A 25,041-nucleotide genomic window follows, 5' to 3' on the forward strand; every position below is an offset into this window, starting at 1 on the left:
TCCAACCTGGCCAGGCTGGTCAGGCTGGTTTTAACTGGTGGATTCCCAGCCCGACCAGCCAAAGTGGCCAAAACCCCTCTAAAACCAGCCTGCTGACCAGCTAAAACAATCCTGGTTGACCAGCTAAAACCAGCCAACCAGCCTAGGCTGGTTTTAGCTGTTTTTTTTTTCACCAGGGTTGTCACATCATTCTTCAGAAACCATTCTAATATGCTGATTTGAGAGACAAAATAACAACAAAAATGCATTTCAAAAAGTTATGAATTGATTTGCATTTTAATGAGTGAAAAAAGTATTTAAAGGGAGTGCTCCTAATCTCAGCTTGTTACCTGTATAAAAGACACCTGTCCACAGAAGCAATCAATCAATCAGATCCCAAACTCTCCACCATGACCAAGAACAAAGAGCTGTCTAAGGATGTCAGGGACAAGACTGTAAACCTACACAAGGCTGGAATGGGCTACGAGACCATCGTCAAGCAGCTTGGTGAGAAGGTGACAACAGTTGGTGTGATTATTCACAAATGGAAGAAACACCAAATAACTGTCAATCTCTCTCATTCTGGGGCTCCATGCAAGATCTCACCTCGTGGAGTTTCAATGATCATGAGAACGGTGAGGAATCAGCCAAGAACTACACAGGAGGATCTTGTCATTGATCTCAAGGCAGCTGGGACCATAGTCACCAAGAAAACATCAGGTAGCACACTACGCCGTGAAATCCTGCAGCGCCCTCAAGGTCCCCCTGCTCAAGAAAGCACATGTACGACCCTTCTAAAGTTTGCCATTGAACATCTGAACGATTCAGAGGAGAACTGGGTGAAAGTGTTGTGGTCAAATGCTCAAGCTCTTTGGCATCAACTCAACTCGCTAGGTTTAGAGGAGGAGATGCTGCCTATGACCCCAAGAACACCATCCCCACCATCAAACATGGAAGTGGAAACATTTTGCTTTGAGTGTGTTTTTCTGCTAAGGGGACAGGACAACTGCACCGCATCAAAGGGACAATGGACGGGGCCACGTACCTTCAAATCTTTGGTAAGAACCTCCTTCCCTCAGCCAGGGTATTGAAAGTGAGTTGTGGATGGGTATTCCAACATGACAATGAGCCAAAACACACGGCCAAGGCAACAAAAGAGTGGCTCAAGAAGAAGCACATTAAGGTCCTGGAGTGGTTTTGCGAAGGACTCAAATACATATTTCACTCACAAAAATACAAATCAATTTATAACTTTGAAATGCTTTTTTCTGGATTTTTAATTAAAATAAACCTACCATTAAAATTATAGACTGATCATTTCTTTGTCATTGGAAACAAAGTCAGCAGGGGATCAAATAATTTTTACCCTCACTGTATAATTAATTTCTATAACTTGTTAATTCTACACCTTCAATTTATTGATTTGTGGCCACGGTCCATGTTTCAATTATGTGTTCCCTAGATAACCCATGATGAAATTTCCACATGTTTACCACAGTAAGAAATGCGAAAAACAGTGATTATAAGTGAATGAAAATAAAATAATCCTGCAAAATTAGAGGGTGAGATGGTGAGGATTTGGAAAAAGAAACAATAAATATGATTAAATTCATGGAAATCCATGACCAACCGGCAAAACCAGCATTCATGACAGCATTTCACAGCACGCTTTCAGAGTTCCCTCCACCTCCCCAGCTCCACCTGTATAGATCTACTACAGGTTATTTATATGCTATTTGTGCAGAAGCATATGTATTGGCATTATCAAGTTCCTGTTTTTGCTTTTCAGCAGCAGCAATAATCTACAAAAACAGCAATAACCAACAGCAGCAGCAGTTTAGCAGCGTACCAGATCTAGTCGGCTAAGACCAGATACATTAACATTGTCATATCCAAGAGTTGTAAAGATAGAAATGACTTTACTGTCACTTTTGATCAATTGAATGCATCTTTGTTGAATGAAAAAAAAAAAAATCTGACTATATTAGGTTTGACTTTCAATTGAGATCGGAGGCTAATTTTCTGGATAAATGAGCCAAAAAGTCCCCTACGTTGAATTTGGATGTATTTTTTGTTTTGAGTATTATGGTAAAAAAACCAAAGTTGAAGTCTTCATTGTGTGGTTTTGAGACCACATAAACACGCTCTGGGTCTGGGTCTCAACTTTGAGTTTTGCTCTGGATATAGATCTTGGTTTATGGTCTCAGACAAGACCACAGTCTATTTCCGAACACACTGAAGATGATAATTACGTCCACCACAGGTCGCTGCGGCATCTTCACCATCGCAAAAGATATACAGGAATTCCACTGTGAACAGTTAGAAAGCCACTGTACAAAGTATGGTTTAAAGGAAAGATACAGTAAATTGTCATTTAAAATGATCAGCTGGATATGGGGCCAAGGTTTTGAAAGGTCTAGTGCATAATGCAAAAACAAATGTGTTACCATTCAAAAACAGTAATATCATGAAATGTTTTTAAAATAAATTTAAAATAACTGCTGTCACTTTTGTCAGTTATTGCAGTTATATATATAGTATTTATATATACTAAGTATTTTTGCACATGTTTGATGTGGGTGAGTAAGTGTACTTTGGAGTGTAGAGATTCTGACATCATTATTGGCCCACGTTGGCGTTTAGAACATTTGCTGTTAATCACTTTGCGCCCTGTCAAAAGACCTGCTTCTGTACTACTATGATGTCAGAGCTGGATTATTGCTGACTGATGACATCACACTGTTATGAACAGCTTGCCAGCAATACTCTGTTACCTTGGCAACAGGCTCGTTCAGAAGGATCTGCGTTTCAGCTGGAGAACCGCTTTGAATTTTCATCTATTGCCGTTCATATATGTTGGCTCTACATTTTTATGTGTGTACAAATATATGATTTTAATTCCATAACCCAAATGATTTACCCAAATGACCTTTTCATTAAGGTTGCACCGGTCTCTCTTGGTATAATACTTATTGTCTTTGTCCATCTTTTTTTGTTTTTAAAGCTGCTTAGAATCATCTTTGAGTTATAGTGGAGACTGTCAGAATCCACATTTCGGAAACAAATCACAATGTTGACACTAGATTTAACAAATTCAGCACTTATTCAGACACATGAAGGAGGAACCGAAAGACATAAATTTAATTGATGAGCCTATTTTGGCCCAAAACACACAAGCACACGCATTTTAGCTCATAAAACATGTCATCGTGTTAGCTGCTAAGAACATGTCAGACACATCCAACCTTCCTCATGTTTGACTGCGAATACAAATAAAACCATGTCCACCCTGCTTTGATATTTATGATAGTGTCAGGTCTAATTGATCCCAAATGTTACACGGGAAGTGCACAGAATTCATAAACACATCGCCTGAAACTGTGTTTGTGAGCATGACTGGAGCCAAAACATTGCCTCCCATCAGATTAGAGAAAACCAAATGTTTGTGCATTAGTGTTTATTTGCAAGGCATGGATGCATCATTTTCTTTCTGTGAATATAGTCTGTAATATAAATGTTAATTATTTTACCAAAATAAGGGATTATACAAAATGCATTTTATTGTTTATTTAGTACTGACCTGAATAAGATATTTCACATAAAACAAACATATAATCCACAAAAGAAAATAATAGTTGAATTTATGAAAATTACTCCGTTTATGAGTCCCTTGTTTGTCCTGACCAGGTAAACTGCCTGCTGTTCTTCAGAAAAAATCTTCAGGTCCTGTAAATTCTTTGGTTTTTCGGCACTTTTATGTATTTGAACCCTTTCCAACAATGACTGTATGTTTTTGTGATCCATCTTTTTACACTGAGGATAACTGAGGGAACTTACAGAAGGTTCAAATGCTCACTGATGCTTCAGGAGGAAAAACGATGCATTAGGAGCCGGGGGATGAAAACTTTTGAACAGAATGGAGATGTGTACTTTTTTATTATTTTTGCTAAATATCATATTTTTTCATTTAGTACTGCCCTTCAGAGGCTACAGAAGATAAAATAAGTGAAATTTACCTCCTCAGTGAGCATTTGAACCTTCTGTAATAGCTGCATATGAGTCCCTCAGTTGTCTTCAGTGTGAAAAGATGGAACTCAAAATTATACAGTCATTGCTGGAAATGATTCAAATACACAAAAATGAAAAACCAAAGAATTTGTGGGACCTAATAAACTTTCTAAAGACCAGCAGGCAGTTGAACTGTTGAGGACAAACAAGGGACTAAAAATACTATCACTAAACAAAAAAACAGCTGTGGATCATTCAGGTAACAGCACAGTATTAAGAATCAAGTGTATGTAAACTTTTGAACAGGGTCATTTTTATAAATTTAACTATTATTTTCTCTTGTGGACTATATGTAAACATCTTTTATGGGAACTATCTTATTCAGGTCAGTACTAAATAAACAATAACATGCATTTTGTATGATCCCTCTTATTTTGATAAAATAATTACCATTTTGCAGGTTCTGAAAGGGGGATGTAAACTTTTTACCAAAACTTTAGCCTTCCTGTCCAGGTGGTTAAAACAGGATCATTTCATCATATGCAAGCTCAGTATTTGACACTGTATTAGGTAGAAAATAATATTTCATGTTATTTTCTTCTGTTGTGTCTGAAGGCTGGTGGTTTGTCAGCACAGCTGAAGAACAAGGCTGGGTTCCTGCCACGTACCTGGACTCTCAAAGCGGCACCAGAGATGATCTGGACCTGGGAACATCTAGATCTGGAGAAGGTAGGACACACTAAATATACTCTCTCTGATACTTCCTTTTTGAATATGTGCACAAAAACTCTCATACCCCAAGAAATATTGACCAACACCAGTATAAAGTGATCTGTTTTGCATTTATTGAACAATCAACACCCTAGAACCCAAAATATCAATAATTGAGGATAAAGTCTGTTCACCAAATTTTCCTTGCTTGTTTAAGAGAAAGAGTGAGGGCTTTGGGACTGTGAGAGAGCATCGATTGCAGAAGGAGAAATGAAGGAATGAAGGAATACGTTGCTATCATCTCTTAGAATGTATACATAATAAATAACTTCTCTAAACGGATGCACTAGTACATTGGCTGTATTTCATAGTGTGTCATAACTGAACACCACATTGAATCTGGGTGCTTCTTCAACACTGGGTACTTGTCTTTTTTTTGGTACTTTTTTTTTAGAAAACATTTAGACATTTCAAATTATTAGAATTTTTTATTAACTATTTTTTAATATTTATTTTTAGTATTTATTTATTTAATGACAGTCCTCACCACCGTGCCATTTTTACTACATTTTAAGTTACATATTGTATTTACTGGCATTATGTGGTTGAAATGACAGAGATTTCAAACATTTTGTAATAAAATGGCTGACTCCTGTCATAGCTAATGTTTAATGTATCATAAATACACCCAATTAAAAAATATGTTTGCATTGTTTGTAAAATTTGCACTCAAAAATGATGGCGGGTTTAGGCTGACTAAGTTTGGATTGGAGTTGTCCTTCATACCCTACCAGAAAGAGGTTTGTTGTTTTCTGACTCTAAATTTTTCAGTTATTCACCATAAATAATGGTGAATTCACATTTCATGTCAACTTCGGTAAAAAATCAATCGTCCAAAGTTGAAGAAACACCTATTTATCTCACTCAATAAAACACACATAAAGAACCTTGTAGTCTCATTATAAATATGTCCTTCTCTCCTGTAAACACTGCCATCAGCATTTCCTGGGTTGAGTTTCCTGTCTTAGCCAACCACATTTTTAGCTTTTTATCTTGAAATGTATGCCTCTAAAAGGCTCAATGTGTAAGATTAGGAGTGGTCAGGCTGGAGATAAAGCTTTTGCTACTATCTTTGTCTTAGATAGATCGATACATCCTCGCACATACACACAATTTATTGAACCCTGAGGGGTAATTTACCTTCCTATATGGCCAAAACGGCTTCATTTCTGGATGTAGCTGCAGTTTTTTCAGGTTGAACTTTATTTGAACTAGATCATCTACTGTTTCTTAAGTTCTATGGATCTACAGAGTTGATGAATAGTAAAGCCTCTGTAAAATATATGAAGTTTCCATTCTTTAACACCATAAAAAGTAAAAAACCCCATACATTTTTTAGACTTTACCATCCCATAATATGCCACTAAAATCTAATAACACATGTATTAATCCAGGTCCTCCATTGCTTTGCCATCATCGTTCAAGCATTCAAGAGCCCTCCTAACCAATCACAAAACTCTTTCATATAATAATGTGTCTTCATTATACTAATCCCAGTGTTCCTCTTGAGTTATTTATGTTGAGTTTGTCATGTCTCTGTTCTCTTTCTGCTGCCCTCATTCATCCGTGTCAGTTACTAAGAGGCGTAAGGCTCATCTGAAGAGGCTCGACCGGAGATGGACACTAGGGGGGATAGTCAACCGCCAACAGAGTCGAGGTGAACACACATTCACTCACGCATGCCTGCATAGAATGATCACATGCAAGCACTTACTTGTGTGACCAATCTGCATGGTGCGTTTGTGTGTTTGTGCTGGTACCACTGTGATTAGTTTGAAAGCGCACACAAACACTCGCTTTCTAGATCCAACTTTTGGATCTGGCTCCCAAAGCATGTTGGGTGGCCTGTTTCATATGCAAGCCATCATAAAATCTTTATTATACTTTGCTTGCTTTATGTATCTGCTTGTGTTTATGTGTATGAATTCAAAATGAGATGATTAAGTTTTTAGATGAAGAAAACAGTTTTAGTTTAAGTTATTTTTAAGATCTTTCTCAGGATGAAGAGTGGTTCTGAAGAATGTAATTCTGAAATACTGTTGTGTGATATCTAGATTAGAAATTTCATGTATGGCATTAGAGTACAGAGTTCCAGAATCTTGTTTTTTTTGGTGGATCAAAAATGCTGGTCAGCTTGATCTTAATTCTTTTCTATTAAAGCCTACTGACCAAGTTACTTTTGTTAAGTTAAGATTCGGTCAGGATATCTAGTCTTTCTCATGCTACAGTGCTTTGCGAAAGTATTCATACCCCTTAATATTTTTTTTTTTACTTTGCTGCCCTATGTTAAACTGCTTTAAATGACTTTTTTTTCCACATCAATCTACACTCCATACACCATAATGGCAAAGCAAAAACAGGTTATTAACATCTTTGCAAATTTATTAAAAATAAAAACTTAAGTGAGTCAATTGCATAAGTATTCACACCCTTATCTGGGACAGTTAAAAGTTCACTCAGGAGCATTCATATTGCTTGTAGACGTTAATACACTTTGAGTGAAGTTAACCTGTGGCAAATTCAATTGAATGGGTATGATTAATTAAAGAAAACCAAGAACCAAGCCCTGAGGTAAAACAAAAAGTGCCCCAGCTGAAGCCTGGGCTTGAACTCAATCAAACATTTCTGGAGAAACCTGAAAATGTCTGCCAGACCCTATCCAAGCTGATGGAGGTGAGGAGGTGAGGCAAAGAATGGCAGATAATTGCCAAATGTTGATGTGCAAATCCTGTTGCATCATACCCAAAAGACTTGAGGTTGCAAAGGTGCTTTAACTAAGTACAGAACTACTGGTATGAATACTTATGCAATGCACTTATTTCATTTTTATTTTATTTTTAATACATTTATGAAGTTGTGACAATTCTGTTTTTGCTTTGTCATTATGGTGCATGGAGTGTAGATTGTAAATTTTTAACATGAGGCAGCAACATAAAACGTGAAAAAAATGAAGGGGTGTAAATACTTTCGCAAGGCACTGTATTCTCAACCTGTATGGCATTCTTTCTGTTATAGAGCTCCAAAAAAGTCCATACAACAAAAGTCGATGAGGACCCATGTTTTTTGGACCCCTGTTGACCTTCACTGAATGGACAAGAACATTCTTTAAAATCTTTAGAATGTCATAATTCAGAATGCTGAAATTAGTCAGATCTGGCATCCTGCAAATACTTGATATAAACAGTGCATAAACTCTAAACACGAGGATGAGTTGAATCACACATGAGGTTTGACCTTTCAAAATCACAGTGTTTGATTCTAAACACCCAGACCTCAAATGAAGATTAATGTCTAGACCTTTGCTGGAAATGTGTGTTTGCTTGGTGAGGAGTCTCCGTGGAGATCCACTGTTTCAAGTTGAGTCATAAGAAAGAAGGACCTCCAAGCTCGCAGTTTTCCATTCGTGTAGCCTTGGAGTATGCAAACATGCATACACCACGAACATGGCGCTAAGTAGAGCATGCTGGATATGGAACTGGGGGAAGCACATGCTAAGAGCTTTTCCATGCTGTATTGGCAGGTGGATAAGTAATAACCTGTCTGGGATTGGGTGAATGTCTCCTGACACTATTAAGATATGAAATCCCTAGCCTTGTGGGATGACTGTGTCCAAACGTCCGTTCTTCAGAAACCATCTCGAATAACCCTGGCAACTGGTATTTTGGATGAAATCGTGGTCAAATTGTACATGGATGGTTTTTCTCTTCTCTTTTGATTGGGACTCATGTAGATTCTGGTTTCGGATTGAATGTGACACTGTTACAGTAACTCTGTGGCTGCCTTTCCCTCATTATTTCTTCCTTACTTTGCTCTGCATCATTGGAGTTGTTGGAAACTCACAGTGGAAAGTGTGGAAGTAGGTCATTGGCTCACTGTGTGTGACTGCATTTAATCTTGACTTTTTTTTACTGTATACATACTAATGAGTCAGAGAGCACCACGGATGATCTGGAGACAGCCAGTGGTTTCAGAGGGAACGTTTCTCCATAAACACAAATTGCAACCTTCAAAACAGGTCAGAGGTAGTGACTGTTACAGAGTGGCTGCTTGAAAGACACTAATGATCTTGGATAAAAGAAAAAAACACATTTTTAACGCAATGGTTTCTAACTCATTAAAATGTAGAGCCATTGGATCCTCAATTACAACTAAGCAAGTTCACTCCTAAAAATTAAGGTTCTTTATTGGCATGGATGGTTCCATGAAGAACCTTAAACATCCATGGAACCATTCAAATGTAGAAAACGGTCTTTATAGATGAAAAAGGTTTTTTAGATTTTTTAAAATGTTCTTCAAAAGGGTTCTTTAAAGAACTGTTCACTGAAAGGTTCTTTGGGGAACCAAGAATGGTTCTTCTATGGCATAACTGCGAAAACACCCTTTTGGAACCTTTATTATAAGAGTGTTCTTACTAAATACATTCAAATTAAAATGAAAATGGTCATTTACGCTTCTAATGCTACAAACCTGTTATTTTATTTAAAATTGTAGCTATTATGTTTCCATATTCCACAGTAAGAGTGGCTCTTTTGCTCTTTTCCATAAAGTGAATGGGGACGAGGCGCTGTGAAGCTTCAGAAAGAACAAAAATACACCATAATGATTTAATTTCATTAGTGTTTTGCTCATACAAAGTTATAACATGTTCTTAGTACATTCTGAATATAGCTCATTTTTGGAGCTTGACAAAACATGGTCACCATTCACTTTCAGTCAGCGTTTTCTGTTTTATGGTAGAACAAAGAATTGTAAAGGGTTCAGAATGATAAAAGAGTGAGTTTTCATTTATGGATGAAGTATTCAGAAAGTGTAGAAATCAGCAGCGGGAACAGCTCAGATTCAGACAGCAAGGCCTTTGGTTTACTTGTATGAAATGCTAAAGCAAGCAAGTTTCAGAAAGATCAATGCGATAGCTAGAATGATCTGTGTCCGCAATCTCTTTCTCTTTTAACTCGTTTGTACATATCGCAGTGGTTTTTAGGTCACGGAGGCTGAGGGAAAAAAATTCCTTTGTTGGCACACCGCTCCACAAGTGCATGCAAGACTGAAGTAATGTGTTCTGGACCCACCTGACTTTTTCCACCAGTCCATGAAAATATAGCTGACTGTTAGAAAATGTGTTTTTGATGCATTTTTTTGGCTCTTGCATTTTACATCTCTCACTCCTGTTGGTCTTTATCTATCAACACTAGGACTTCCTTCTGTGGAGCTCAAAAGGTGCCGCCTGTGATCCGTTCTTTAAAATCTTAAGTTCAGTGTTGGTGTTAGGTCAGAAGTTCAGGATGAGATCAGCACAGGGTAGTTTCTTCTCTGCCGTATGTTCAATTATCAGAGTTCCCAGCTTGTCTGCTTCTGGGAAAGCGTTAAGTGTCGAAAGACAGTGACTAACTGTTCTGACCTCATCTCATCTGTTGTTGGCAGACTGAGTTATTCACTGCTTAGAAAAACTAGATATAGCACATTCATCTCTGTTTTTGTTGGTTTTCTATTTCAAAAATTCTCCCACTATTAATATATCTTTTATCAGCACTATTTTTTTACATCTAAATTTATAGCATTGCTCTGAGCAGACTGTAAGCTCTAGTCGCAAAGGAAAAGACATTTGATGTGATATGTAGATGTTAAACATAGTTATATCAGAGGTAAAAACAATATTGAATGATGTTTTATGTGAGCTTTTGGAGAAGAGAAATACTTTATAGGATCTCGGGAGGCTTTAATACAAAACTGAAGTATTAAACTGGTTCTGACAATGCAAAAAGTCTTAATAGTCCTAAAAAGGATTCACATTCATAATTATAATTAATAGTTTTTTTTTTCTTTTGACTTGTGAGTGACCCTACTAGGTAAAATCAAATCAAAAGGGTGATTTTTTAAATCAAGATTTATACATAATCTGACAGCTGAATAAATAAGCAAATAATATATTGATATATGGTTTGTTAGGATAGGACAATATTTGGCAGAGCTATTTGCAAAAAAATTGCCTTTAAAGTTGTCCAAATGAAGTTCTTAGAGATGCATATTACTAATTAAGTTTTTAAATATTTACAGTAGGAAATTTACAAGGTATCTTCATAGAACACAGCCATTAAAACAAATTGATAATTTTGACCCATACAATGTATTTTTGGCTATTGCTACAAATATACCCGTGCTACTTAAGACCAGGTCCAAGACTTGGTCCAGGGTCACAAAAGGTTACAAAAGAAAAAAAAATCCTGGAAGCTTACAATTATTATTGTGTCTCAGGTTGTGTTTCTCTAGTTACTTTAGTCCCACTGTCTCCTGGAGGATTTGTTAATGTTAATATTAATGACAGATTGTGAGATGATTGTGTTATTGTTCCTGTGGTGAACGGCAAGTCTTGGAAGGGTCTTACTGCAAACTTTGTGGTTTACTTCTGCTCTTTGTTTCTCAAAGGAAGTCCTAAAATGCATTTGTCAAGCTCCTTTTCAGGCTACTGAAAAGGCAAAGGCCCAAGTACAGGAAAAAAAACCTTTCTCATTCTTTTCCACTTATCTCTTTTTAGAGGAGAAATATGTCACTGTCCAGGCATATACCAGTCAGGGAAAGGATGAGATCGGGTTCGAGAAAGGAGTAACCGTGGAGGTCATCCAGAAGAACCTGGAGGGATGGTGGTACATCAGGTAATCAGAGATGTTTAAAGGAGCAGTTCACTTCCAGAATGAAAATTTCCTGATAATTTACTTACCCCCATGCCATCCAAGATGTTTATGTCTTTCTTTCTTCAGTCACAAAGAAACTGAGTTTTTTGATGAAAACGTTTCAGGAATTTTCTCCATATAGTGGACTTCAATGGTGGTTAACTGGTTGAAGGTCCAAAATAAAGTTTCAAAGGCCTCTAAACAATCCCAGCCGAGGAATAAGGGTCTTATCTAGCAAAAAGATGGATCATTTTCTTAAAAAAAATGAAATCTAAATACTTTTTTATCAAACATGCTTGTCATGCATTGCGTAATAACTCCATCTTCAATATCAGCTGACATCGATGTTTTACCTTTTTTTTGAAAAGAGCGTTTGACTTTCTTTGCATGTTCACTTGGGAAACACTGGGTCGGTATTTCTGCCTGTAATGCATGAGGTCGAGCTAGTGCAAGACAAGCATTTGTGGTTAAAAGTATAAAAATTGTAATGTTTTTTTAGAAAATGACCAGTCATTTAGCTAGATAAGGCCCTTAATTCCATGGCTGGGATCATGTAGAGTCCTTTAACCTGTTAGCTCCCATTAAAGTCCACTATACGGAGAAAAATCTTTCTTTTTGACTGAAGAAAGACAGTCGTGAACTTCTTGGATGACCTGGGGTGAGTAAATTATCAGGAAATTTTCATTCTGGAAGTAAACTTCTACTTTAAGATAATATTTCATATCAGTTTTTTTAATTTCCACATTGCAATACGATTTACATGTTTATATGTTGCATAAGTGTGTATGTTACCGATACAGTATGTGTCAGTAAAGAGCACATTGACTTCATCTTACTTAAAACATTATGCTGACCTCTAGTGGTCAGTATGAGAATTGTAAATGCATGCAGTTATACAATAAATTAGTATTCATTTAGTTATTATTTCCCTGTCTGGAAAAAAAATACTGCTACTTATGCTACTTATGTGTTGCAGGTATCAGGGTAAAGAGGGCTGGGCCCCGGCCTCATACCTGAAGAAACTGAAAGATGACCTTTCCCCAAGGAAGAAGACTCTGACTGGCCCTGTGGAGATCATCGGAAACATAATGGAGATTAGTAACCTCCTCAACAAGAAGGCTGTAAGCGAGAAGGACATTCAAACTGACGGAGAGCCCACCAGCCCTGAGCGCCACATCTCTAAAAGTGAAATCAGTTTACCTATGCCATACGCCCCAGAGGCTGGAGTGGCACACACAGTGGTCACTGGTTTGGGAATGAACTGTGGATCTAGCGCCACCCCACAGGAGAACAAGAGCAGGGCAGAGCCGGGGTCACCTGCTATAGCCCGGGTGGCACCACACAGAGTTGAGATAGGTGAGTCAAGAGTTGGGTTATTACATACACAACTAAATGTGACCCTGGACCACAAAACCAGTAATAAGGGTCTAAGTATAGGACAAGAATCAGAAGTTGTCCAAATGAAGTTCTTAGCAATGCATATTACTAAGCAAAGATTAAGTTTTGAATTATTTACAGTAGGAAATTTACTAAATATCTTTATAGAACATGATCTTTACTTAATATCCTAATGATTTTTTGCATAAAAGAAAAAACAATAATTTTGACCCATACAATTATATTTTTGGCACATTTACATGTTCAGAATAGAATAGAATGTAACCCACATTATTTATGCTGTAGTAATTAAAATGTAGTATCATGTTTTTCTGTATAATTTTATAATTATATAGCCATATTTTATATAATGAATATTTTTATGTTCCTGTTATTTCTGCACATAGGATTTGATGCCATAGGTAACATTTCTTTGTGGTAAACAGATGTTTCCTAACATTTTGTCCGGGTGTTGTGTACCTTGATAGTGACACATTTGCTGTCTCTGTTGCTCAACATTCAGCCTGTCAACTGCTGTTTGTTTGCTCTTTGTTTGTTCTTGTGCTTATTTATTTGTCTAATGCCAAATTGTACAACTGAAAAAAAAAATCCCATAGTGCTGTACTGCTCACATTACATTAGTTTCATTATTGTAAATCTGTTTTGTTGTGGATGGTATGATGCAAACACTATTATTTCACCATAACAGGCTCCTAACAAATCCCCAAAATTACTAATTCCTAGTCTTAGTAAAACATGCATAGACTAATGTGACTTCAGTTTATCCTGTAAAAATCATGAGACAATGGTTAGAAATGTAATGTTATTTTTAAGCTTCTAAATTTTCTCATTGGCCATAGCTTATCATTGCTCTCACTACTTAATCGGTCATAACCAGGCCATCACATTTCTCACACTACAATATTTTCCTCAGATTATTTTGTACAATGTGCTTGTTGTGAACGCATGCTTGAGTGTGTCTCTAAACTTCTCATAATGAGGGTTACTGATGGCACTGTAATCCAGTTTGGCTCCAATTTGACTTTTTTTTTTAAAATTGAAAACACTAAAAATGTGTTGGTGAAAGGAAAAAATGAAAACTCTCCTAATTTCCTAGAGTCCTAGATTTGAGCTACAGCAATATTTGCTGAGCTATCTTGAGCTGAGAAACAGTTAATAACATGTTTTGTATTCAACTGGCAGGATCTCCAAACCTCAGACAGAAACCTCCGCCTCGAAGAGATACAAATCTGGTAAGTGGACCAAAATCATTTATTATTATTTTAAATTCATAGAGTGCAGCTTTTACTTATTAGACTGTACTGTTTTTCTTTCAATGCTTAAGGCATTCCAGTTGCCCAAACCTCCAGAGGCCCCTACTGTGGAAGCGGAGTACTACACCATAGCAGAGTTTCAATCCAGTATCTCAGATGGCATCAGCTTCCGTGGAGGACAAAAGGCTGATGTAAGGCAGATAAATTCTTACTATTGTCTGTGATTTTATTTTTTAAAAACTAAATAGGAACGTCTGTTGACTGATGAAAATATTAAAAAAGTATAAATACACTGTATACAGTAGAGTCCAAAAAGTCACCCAAAAATGAAAATTCTGTCATTCATAACTCACCCTCATGCCGTTCCCGCAAGACCTTTGTTCATTTTCGGAACGCAAATTAAGATATTTTTAATGAAATCCGAGAGCTTTCTGACCACAGAGCATGAATCAATCAGTTGATCAGAAAGCTTTCAGATTTCTTTAAAAAATATCTTAATTTGTGTTCCAAGGATGAACAAAGGCCTTACGGATTTGGAAAACCATGAGGTTGATATTTTGGGTGAACTATCCCTTTAAGGACTTTATGCACACAAAGATTGCAAACAAATTTGTGACATTCAATGTAAGATATTCAATGTAAGCATATTCATTAGTGATGTTTGAAACCCACTGTATAATAAATATATGGTATTGTTTTATGCTAACACATAATATGTGGTCTTCAGGTCATAGAGAAGAATTCTAGTGGTTGGTGGTATGTCCAGATTGGGGATATGGAGGGCTGGGCACCCTGCTCCTTTATTGATAAACGCAAGAAGCCTAACCTGAGCCGGAGAACCAGCACACTTACCCGCCCTAAAGTTCCACCCCCTGCTCCACCAGTCAAGAAACAGGATTCTGAGGAATCACCTTCTTTGTCTGGCTCTGCTTCCAAAGCTCCAGAATCCCCCAATCAGCGTGTCTACGAGGAGCCGGAATATGACGTTCCCGCCATTGGTTTTGATTCCGATCTGGACAGCAATCCTCCAAAACTAAAAACGAATAATTCCCCCAAACCGGAGCCCCGTAAGTTTGAAATCAAAAGCAACCCTGCAGCTGCCGAAAGAATTGCACAGGCTGGCAAAGCATCGCCTTTACTAAAAGTGATGACCTCCCCCTTGAGGAAAAGAAACTCATTGGAGAATGTTAATAAGGACGAGGTGATTTATGAAAATGAAGGGTTTAGGTTCTCCTCTGATGACTTTGCCAGTGGTTGCGATTCAGATACCCCAAGGAGTCTCACACTGGGTCGTAAACCCTTCGGGTCCTCCTCTGGAGGAGGGAAGCCCCTCCGGAAGGTAACGCCAGATCTAAACCGGAGTCACTCTCTTGGCCGTGCTGAGAGACACAGCTCCAAATCATCATCAGATGAATCGGGACGCAATCCCAAAAGAGAGCCTGTCATGCGAAAAGATGTGGAGATCCGGGTTGGTCAAAGTCCCTTAGCCAGGCCCAAACCAGTAGTGCGACCCAAACCTCTCCTCACAAAGTCAGAGCCACAAAGTCCCGAAAGAATGGACATTAGCAGCCTACGGCGCCAGCTTCGGCCCACCGGAAGTCTTCGGCAAAGCGCGATCCGTGCAGTACGTGGTGGTGAAGATTCTGAAACTGCTTCCGTTGTATCCTCTGAGGATTCCATTTCCTCAAGAAGTACCTCGGATCTCTCCAGCGTGTATTCCAAAGGCAGCCGAGGTGGGGAATCCGACCATGAAAGTGTGTTCTACAGAACCACAGATGCCTACGAACGAGCCCAAGAGTCGGAGGTCAGCTTCCCAGCTGGTGTGGAGGTTGAGGTACTGGAGAAGCAAGAAAGTGGATGGTGGTATGTCCGTTGGGGTAATGATGAGGGATGGGCACCTACTTTCTACTTGGAGCCAGTCAAGCATACCCATGACGTCGGTTTGCAAGAATCCCGAGATGGTCCTCTTGTTGATCTCGGTAGCACCAACAAGTCCAACAGCCTTGAGAAAAACGAGCAGCGTGTTCAGGCCCTCAACAATCTAAACCAGCAGAACCTTAGGAGTATGAGCAACCCGAGCCCACCAATCCCATCCAAACCACCAGGGGGTTTTAGTAAACCAACCGCAATGCTGAACGGTTCAGGCGTACGAATGAGGAACGGCGTCCGTCAGGCAGCAGTGCGACCACAGTCAGTGTTTGTATCTCCACCACAGCCTCTAAAGGACACCAACATCCATACTCATACAGGGTCTTTGAGAAGAAATGAATCACTGGGTGCAGGCGACCACTTGAGGTCCACAGGTGGCGTAAGGCGAAACTCCTCCTTCACAGCCGTCCGACCACAGCCGGTGACCGACGTACGGGTTAGGTCTGGGACCACCATTACAGCACCTGCCGGAAGCTCAAGCCCCTTGATTGCCCAGAGAAATGGAATTCCGATCTCTACAGTAAGACCCAAGCCCATTGAGAAGACGCACCTCATTCACAACAACCTTCGAGAGGTTTACGTATCTATTGCTGACTACCGTGGCGACGAAGAGACTATGGGTTTCTCGGAGGGCACTAGTCTTGAAGTTTTGGAGAAGAATCCAAATGGATGGTGGTACTGCCAGGTTCTCGATGGCTTGCAGGGACGTAAAGGCTGGGTACCGTCTAACTACCTGGAGAGAAAAAAGTAATTCCCCAAAAATGTTTTAAACATGCACAATTGTAATCAAAATGTAAAAAGACGAACTGACTGAAGGACTTTTGGGTTGAAACGAGAGGGACACGAGCCTTTTAGAAAGGAGTTTACATTAAAACAAGAGTCATGCAGGTGAATGTTTAGCAAAATACCTGCCGTAACTTTATGCCAAATGGGTGCCTTCGAACATCTTTCACTGAATGTTAAGAGGAATCGGTCAAATACCAGTGAAGCAACGAAAATACCAAACTTCAACTTAGTGCCATAGGCCTACAAGTACAGAAAGCAACAAACCTATTTTTGTTACAACATTAACGAGAGAGAAAGATGATTTCAGCATAGGTGCATAACAGAAAGTGCTAATCCAATCTGAAGCACTTGAAAACAAGAAATTCCTGTTACAAAATTTTTGAACAAAAAACCAACATCAAATGTTATCTTAGCATTGAGTGCGCTCAAAGAAACAAAGCATAACTTTGATTGTCGTTTTTTAAAAACGTATCCTTTTTTTAAGAATTTGTTTTGTGTTGATGTTTGTGTTATACCTTCCTTAGAGATGTATTTCTGCTTTCTTGTAACATCCTAACACATCAAAACAGTCGCATCCTGTCCCGATCAGTGGCGGGTCGTCAGTGTTTAAGTCTATTTTGTCTTCCCCGTTCAGGCCAAAATGAATAAAACATGTTAAAGGAAAATATTCTGTGAAAGCTACATGCATAGATCACCTCATGCCCACTTAATTAGTGGGTTTAAACCCAAGTTTAGTTTACAAAGTGCATTTGTTTGTATTAGGAGGGTAGACAGCTTCAGAGGACAGGACTTTAGATATTGCTGCTCTGTATGTGCTAAATCTGTTCATTCAAGAAATCAGGACTGGAAAATCTTTTGTTTCGTTCAGCATTTTATCCCAGGGAAGTAGTGACATAACATTGAGCCCAAAATGTGATCACACCAAAGACGAATTGCAGACACATTTGCTAGTTTGTTTTAGAGTTAGTATTTATTTTATGGGTACAAATAAATACAGTGTATTCAGCAAAACCTAAACGAGGTTTCAGAACTGAGAACAAAGTATATTTAATTGTTTTATCTGGAAGCACTTGATTTTTGTTAACCCAAAGAAAAGCACATTAATATGCAAGGTTAATTTCTACTTTACGATATTGCTGGGCAGTATTGACTCTGAAGTTACACAATAAGCAGTTTAAACTACTATCATAGTGTTTCGACTAAAATATTAAAATCTTAGTCCATAGTCCAATCTTTAATTTAATCTTCTTTATACATGTCTGAATTCAGAATGATTACTTCCCCCTTTATTCAATCAAATAATATTCATTAACAACAGCATCAAACAGTTGATGTTCAAGACTGCTGAAATATTTTTCTAATGAATAGTGCCAACTCTTAATTGAGTTTAGCACTACTTTTATTTGATTTAGTTTTCTGCTGGACAGTATTTTAGTGTTAAACAGTTAAAACATTAATTACCTGCTAGATTGCAGTTATATATTTAGCAGAAAAATGTTTATTTTGTCTTGTTTGTTGGTTGTTGTGTGATCACACATGGACAATAATGATGAACGAAGCCGTTCATTTGTTGTGAATCAATGCATTTGAGCTTTTTCTTGAATGCACTGGTTTAAAGATGCAGTGCACTTCATCAGCATTTAATTTATTTTTGTTCTATTTATAATTTTAATGTTTTTTTTTTTTAAAAATGTTTTAATACTGTTATGAGAAGATGCCATTTTATCGTCATTTGACACTTTTTTTTAAACTTGAAACTCTTGGTAGTTCTGTAGTAATTGGCTACTGCTATATTCTAAGCTTTTTTCTCCTACCAAGATGATTTTTTTGTCTCTTATGTAGGCCTTTATTAATTAGGGCAGATGAAGAATGTCTCCTACTGTCTTAAAATTGGAAGTAGTAATTTTTTTAATCAGAAATGCATTTTCAACCAAGCTGATTGCTGCACCTTTAGCAACTATGGACACTTCCTTTCTCGTTATTGATCCGCATATAATGCCAGATTATTTAAACCTTTTCTTTAATTTCATTTTAACATCATATCACTCCCAGAGATTTAAAATCGGAACGGTAATCAATCAATCCTTGTAATTAAAAGCCAACAGTAAAATGGGAACGATCAAACAACATAACATTTTATAATTAAAAACAGCAGGGCTCTGTAGTTATATAGTATATGTGGATCCCTAATTGTGACTGGACCAAATTTGATTTGAGTGTTTCATTTAAATGTACTCGTTTTGAAAAAACAGCAATAATGAGATTTTAAAATTCTAATTTGGGTGATTTTGTTTATAACTTTTGAATTTGAAAACGAAGCCATTGCACTCAACTGCAACTCTCTTTTTGACGATGGCATTATAGAAATGTGTCGACTCACTACAGCGCAGCGCTTGTGATGGATGTTGCTAAGCTCCATTAACACTTTGCTTTTTCTTCATTTGCGCCTATACGATTTACAAGGGAACTGTTAAGTGTCAAACTAGTTCTTATCTCATATTACTTGTGTATCTGCTAGCTTTGTTTTATGTGTTCTTTATTTATTTAAATTTTAGTGCTTTTTTTCAGGAACAGTATTGTGTTTTACTTTTTTTTTCCTTCTTCTTTTTTTCTCCTGTTCACTTTTGACATTACTCAGATGGAATGAGGAAATGTGCAATACAAAAACAGGCATCTCACCAGTTAAGAATCATGGTATTGAAGAAATCTTTGTTTTTACTTTAATTCTGACAATGTCAAAAAATGCCTGGTTTTGTCCCATTGTTTTTTTTAAATCCTTCAAGTCAAAATATATCAGTGTGTGTTCAAATATGTTATGCTGAATGTTAAAATGCCCTGATAGATGGACACCTTCAGTTTACCAGCCAACCATGACTTCTGCATTCATTCTTTGGACCTACTGAACCACATCTTGCTTTAAGGTTTAGTGACCTCACAGACCCATGGTGAATCAGTATGGAAATAATAGGGAAGCATGGGCATATCTGATTCTGCGAGGCATTTGTCAGTTTAGCCTGTCGAATAACAAATTTGAGATGGTGGGGCCAAACCATCAGCAGCTATATGAGCTCCGCACCACACACTGCCAACTTCTCCACATCCGCCCCCCTACATTCCACTGTTTCCATGGCAAACTCAATCCTAAATCACAATCGACTTACATACTGTATCATTGTCGGATTTATTTTTCCAATTTTGTTTAGTCTGCTAACAAGTTCTGTTTTAGCTGTAAGTTTATTCTGAAAATCCAGGTTTAACTTTTCACACCTTCAAATAACACGGATTATATATATTTGCTTCTCTTCCTGTCTGAATTCATTGTTATCTGAGCTTACAATGCCTTTGAATTGGAACGCTTTCTCTGAGAGATTTTCACTTTGGTTGAAAAGAGTTTGAGTTTCTGGTCAAGGGAAGTTGAACCTTTCTTTATGTAGGTTTGCGATAGTTTCTTGCTTAATGCTGTGTTTTCTTTTCTGCTTTCCTTTTGTATAATCACATTAAGATATTAGGATTTCTGGTTTTATGTTTATATGGGAGAATGTATGGGGTATATTTACAGGAATGTTCCAGGTTCTGTGACATGGTGTTGAAAATAATTTCATTCAACCTAATCTCTTGAGGAAAATGTAACTATTTGATTTTGTATGAATTTGTACAATTGCAGCATGAAGTTCCACCTTCAGCAACTCAAAGATTTATGAATTTGCATGATGCGATTCATACAGAAACATGTTTTTTACAAAAAACTTAGCATTCATGAATTTGAAAGTCCATGAATTCAAAAGTTAGCATGAAAGTCCACCTTCATAAATTCAAAGTTCACTGAACTTGTATGGCGTGATTCGTATGAAAACATACGTTTTTTTTTTGTTTTTTTTTAAGTTAGCATTGAATTTGAAAGTGCATAAATTCAAAAGTTAGCATGAAGGTTCACCTTCATGAATTCGAAGGTTCATGAATTTGTACAATGTTCGTGTGGATGATTCATATGGAAACATCCAATTTTTTCGATAAAATATATCATGAATATCTATGAATTCGTACAATATGATTTTTACTGAAAATGTATGACTTTTAGAAAAAAGTAAGCATGAAGCTCCATCTTTACGAACTCAAAAGTTAGCATGAAGGTCTACCTTCATAAATTCGAAGGTCATTGAATTTGGGTTTCGTATGAAAACACCTTAAAAAAAACAGCATTCTTAAATTTGAAAGTACATGGATTCAAAAGTTAGCATGAAGGTCCACCTTCATAAATTCAAAGGCCACTGAATTTGTATGGTGTGATTTGTATGAAAACATACCTTTTTAAGTTAACATTCATGACTTCGAAAATACATGCATTCAAGAGTTAGCATGAAGGTTCATGAATCTGTACGATGTTCATATGGATGATTCATATGAATTTTAGGAAAAAGTTACCATGAATGTCCATGAATTCATACAAAGTGATTTTTACAGAAACACAATTTTTAGGAAAAGCATGAAGCTCCATCTTTACGAACTCCAAGATCCACAAATTTGAACGATGTGATTCATACAGAAACATATAATAGAAAAATCTTACAAAGATCCACCTTCATGAATTCGAAGGTCACTGAATTTGTATGGTGTCATTTGTATGAAAACATCGTTTTTAGAAAAGTTCCGCCTTGTACGATGTTCATGTGGATGATTCACTCGAAAACATATAATTTTTAGGAAAATCTTAGCATGAAGGTCCAACTTGAATTTGAAGGTCCATGTATTCATACAATGTAATTCAAACTGAAATGTATGAAGATCCATCCTTAAACCTAAATATCAGTGAGGTATAACCAGATTTTACAAAAATTTACCAACTCAATTAGTATATTTATCAATTGCAGTGATGTGATTGGTTTTCAAAGTATTCAACACTTAGTGTTGAACCTGGAACATTCCTTAAGCCCCTAAATCGGAATAGTAGAATGTTGCTTTACGAAAAAGATTGTGAGGTGAATTTTGCCTGTTTGTTTGGTGTATTCCGTGGTGGTTTGCGTACGGTAGTTCTTAAATGGTGGAAAGTGAAGGTGAATAGAAGGAATGTTTTGTTTATGATGTTTGGTTAGAAGGGAATCCAGTCAGCTAAGGTTAGACATGATTAAACTCCTCTAGTGGACTTGAAGAAGCGTTCGCTGTGGAAAGAAAAGCAAGCCTTTTTATGATAATTGGCACTTCAGAGCAGCTTTCCGCTAGCAGTGGCTCATTATGATGTCACACTGGCACCACATTGTCATAATAGCACTGGTGAGGCGCAGTGTTCGAGAAACACACTAGTTGTTTCTGTTGGAAAACTGACTGCAACTTAATTCAGGCGAGCAGCTTAGTCGAGGCCGTTGTTTCTCAAGGTTTAGAAACTTGCGAACGGATATCCACCCAGCTCGCCGGCGCTGCAGACCTCTTTATAACAATTAAAAAGTTGCTGACAGAATGTGTAAAAGAATAGGACTGCTCATCTCCAGCTCACCCACTGCGGTGTCAGGAGTACACGCGCTGTGAAATCGCATTACCCGAGTGCTCGGTTAATTACAGATGCTTGAGAAGAGCGCCGTGAATACAAATGTCACACTGATTGTGGATGTCGTGCTGCCGGGGGCTCGGATCAGATGCCGAGATAGATTGATCGTGTCTCTAATGGCTCACAGCATGTCGAGATGTATTAACATCATCAAGAGGAATCATTTGAGCTTCCTGCGTCAGCGAATGGCTTGATTTACTGAGGCGTCTATATGTTGTGTTGGTCTACTACAAAAGTTGTAAGAACGATCCATTCTGCCCTCCAAAGGCAAAGCGCAGTAACTACACATTTGATCAAAATTGAGTTAAAGGAGTAGTTCACTTTCAGAACAAGAATTTACAGATAATGTGCTCACACCCTTGTCATCCAAGATGTTCATGTCTTTCTTTCTTCAGTCGTAAAGAAATGGTGTTTTTTGAGTAAAACATTTCAGGATTTCTCTTCATATAATGGACTTCTATGGTGCCCCAGAGTTTGAACTTCCAAAATGCAGTTTAAATGCAGCTTTAAAGGGCTCTAAATGATCCCAGCCGAGGAAGAAGGGTCTTATCTAGCGAAACGATCACTTATTTTCTAAAAACATTTACAACTTATATACTTTTAAATCTCAAATAAGGTTAAAAAGTATATGAATTGTAATTTTTTTTTTTAGAAAATAACCCATCATTTTGCTAGATAAGACCCTTTTTTCCTCGGCGGTGATCGTTTAGAGCCGTTTGAAGCTGCATTTTGGAAGTTCAAACTCTGGGGCACCATAGAAGTCCATTATATGGAGAGAAATCCTGAAATGTTTTACTCAAAAAACATAATTTCCTTACAACTGAAGAAAGAAAGACATGAACATCTTGGATGACAAGGGGGTGAGTACATTACCTGTAAATTTTTGTTCTGAAAGTGAACTACTCCTTTAAGGCTTAAAATGGACTTTGTGACAACTGTTTTGTCTCGTGGCAAAGTCTCCTGGTTCAATTTTGTCCCGTTTCAGAGAAACGAGAGTGTTTGACTAGCTGTCAAAAACTTTAAAGGCATTTTTCTCAGTTTCAGTGTTCGCGTAGTTACTGCACTTTGCCTTTGGAGGGCAGCATTGTGTCGGATGTCATTTACAGAGCTTGCGAAACCCGGGATATATCAGGGAATTTTAAAATTGGGAAAAGTCTGATTAGTTATATTTCTACTAAAACGATTAATTTGAGTGATAATCTGACTAACCCTATCTGGATAATAAGGAAGTAGGCCTATGTTAGGCATGGATTATGTTGGAGAGAGTTGTATGTGTGCTCGCTGTGATGTATGAAGTGCTTGAAAGGAGTTTGGTAGGTTTTATTTAACTTTTTCCATGCTAATTTGCATTTATGATCAAATGCATCAGCGTTTGGTGTGAGGCGGCAGGGTGTGTTTATGTGTTCACTTTGATGCGAACAAGTGCAGAAAGGGAACATGCTGCGGCGGTCTAATCTCTTGCTGTTTTCTGTCCCTGTCTCTGCTCGGCTGTCTGCACTAATTACCATTCTTCTTCTCTTAATTAACAGTTTCGAAAAAACAGCACGTGGGGCCAGTAACATCTTGCTTAAAAGAATGTTTTGATGAGCATCACTCGGAAATTTGCATTTGCTTTCATCACGCGCTTATCAGACTGCTTACTGTATAGCATGGACTCCTTCATTAATATCTCATAAAAAGATTTTCATTAATCTGCTCTTCAAGCACAGTTGAATTCTCAGACAGGAAGTGAAAATGCCTATATTAAATGATATGCCACAATGTTTCTCTGTTATGAATGTTAGGCTGGATATTTGCAAACCCCTCTTGTCATAAGATGTATTAAAAAGTGTGCTCTTGAACATTGAGAAAAGGCCTTGCATTGATGTTATTCAGCGCTCAGCCAAATCTACATTTTGTATGCATTTCTTTTCGAGATCTAAAGGTCTACAGCTTCAGCTTTTAATTTTCAGCATTTTTGTTTTGTGTCTTTTTTAACTTTACGTTTTGTTTTTGTACCTTTTTATGTTTACATTGTATCTTGCATTGTCCTAAAGGAAAACACAATAAAATGTATCCTCCTTGTTCTTATATCTCACTGTCATGCTTTGGTCTACATTTAGCACAGAACATTCATCTTCCATAGATTTATATGCAGAGATTTAGGAGTCAAGTGTTAGGCAGTCAAGGATTTAGGGATCATGTTTCTAAATCCAACATGTTATTTATCTTTTTCAGTTGAAAATGATGGAGCAATGATTTTAAAAATAATGTATAATCTGGATAGCATAGCAAATTTCTATAGCAAATAGCACACACAAAGTTTGCCTGACATTGATAACACAAATGACATTTGCACAAATTACATTTGCAGCTGTGTAATAACATTGTGAAGTACAATATCTTACAAAGCAGTGCTACAATGCTTGGCCTTCCATTTCCAGTGTGAAAAACTGGAGTAAAATTACAGTGATTGTTAACATCATTTGAGTTTTAAAAGTTACAGTTTTTAAAGGTACATTTGAGGTCAAAAGTTTGCACCCCCCTTTCAGAATCGGCAAAATGTTAATTATTTTACCAAAATAAGAGGGATCATGCAAAATGCATGTTATTGTTTATTTAGTACTGACCTGAATAAGATATTTCACACAAAAGATGTTTACATATAGTGCACTAGAGAAAAAATAGTTGAATTTATAAAAATGACCCTGTTCAAAAGTTTACATCCCCT

At 37.4% G+C, this 25,041-nt stretch overlaps 1 protein-coding gene across 2 annotated transcripts in view; it reads left to right on the forward strand.

Moving 5' to 3' along the window:
• The window catches only part of sh3pxd2aa (SH3 and PX domains 2Aa), a 39,891-nt gene extending 15,490 nt beyond the window's left edge, over positions 1–24,401 (forward strand). For both annotated transcript variants that reach the window (XM_073841881.1, XM_073841880.1), the window contains 7 exons: positions 4,603–4,716; positions 6,332–6,415; positions 11,291–11,408; positions 12,403–12,782; positions 14,007–14,056; positions 14,149–14,268; positions 14,805–24,401. In XM_073841881.1, the coding sequence (XP_073697982.1) occupies positions 4,603–4,716; positions 6,332–6,415; positions 11,291–11,408; positions 12,403–12,782; positions 14,007–14,056; positions 14,149–14,268; positions 14,805–16,757 (2,819 nt within the window). In that variant the 3' untranslated portion in view covers positions 16,758–24,401. The remainder of the gene's footprint in view (positions 1–4,602; positions 4,717–6,331; positions 6,416–11,290; positions 11,409–12,402; positions 12,783–14,006; positions 14,057–14,148; positions 14,269–14,804) is intronic.
• Positions 24,402–25,041: the final 640 nt, after the last annotated feature.

The sequence above is a fragment of the Garra rufa genome, chromosome 6 (assembly GCF_049309525.1).
Source record: "Garra rufa chromosome 6, GarRuf1.0, whole genome shotgun sequence".
NCBI classification, from domain to species: domain Eukaryota; kingdom Metazoa; phylum Chordata; class Actinopteri; order Cypriniformes; family Cyprinidae; genus Garra; species Garra rufa.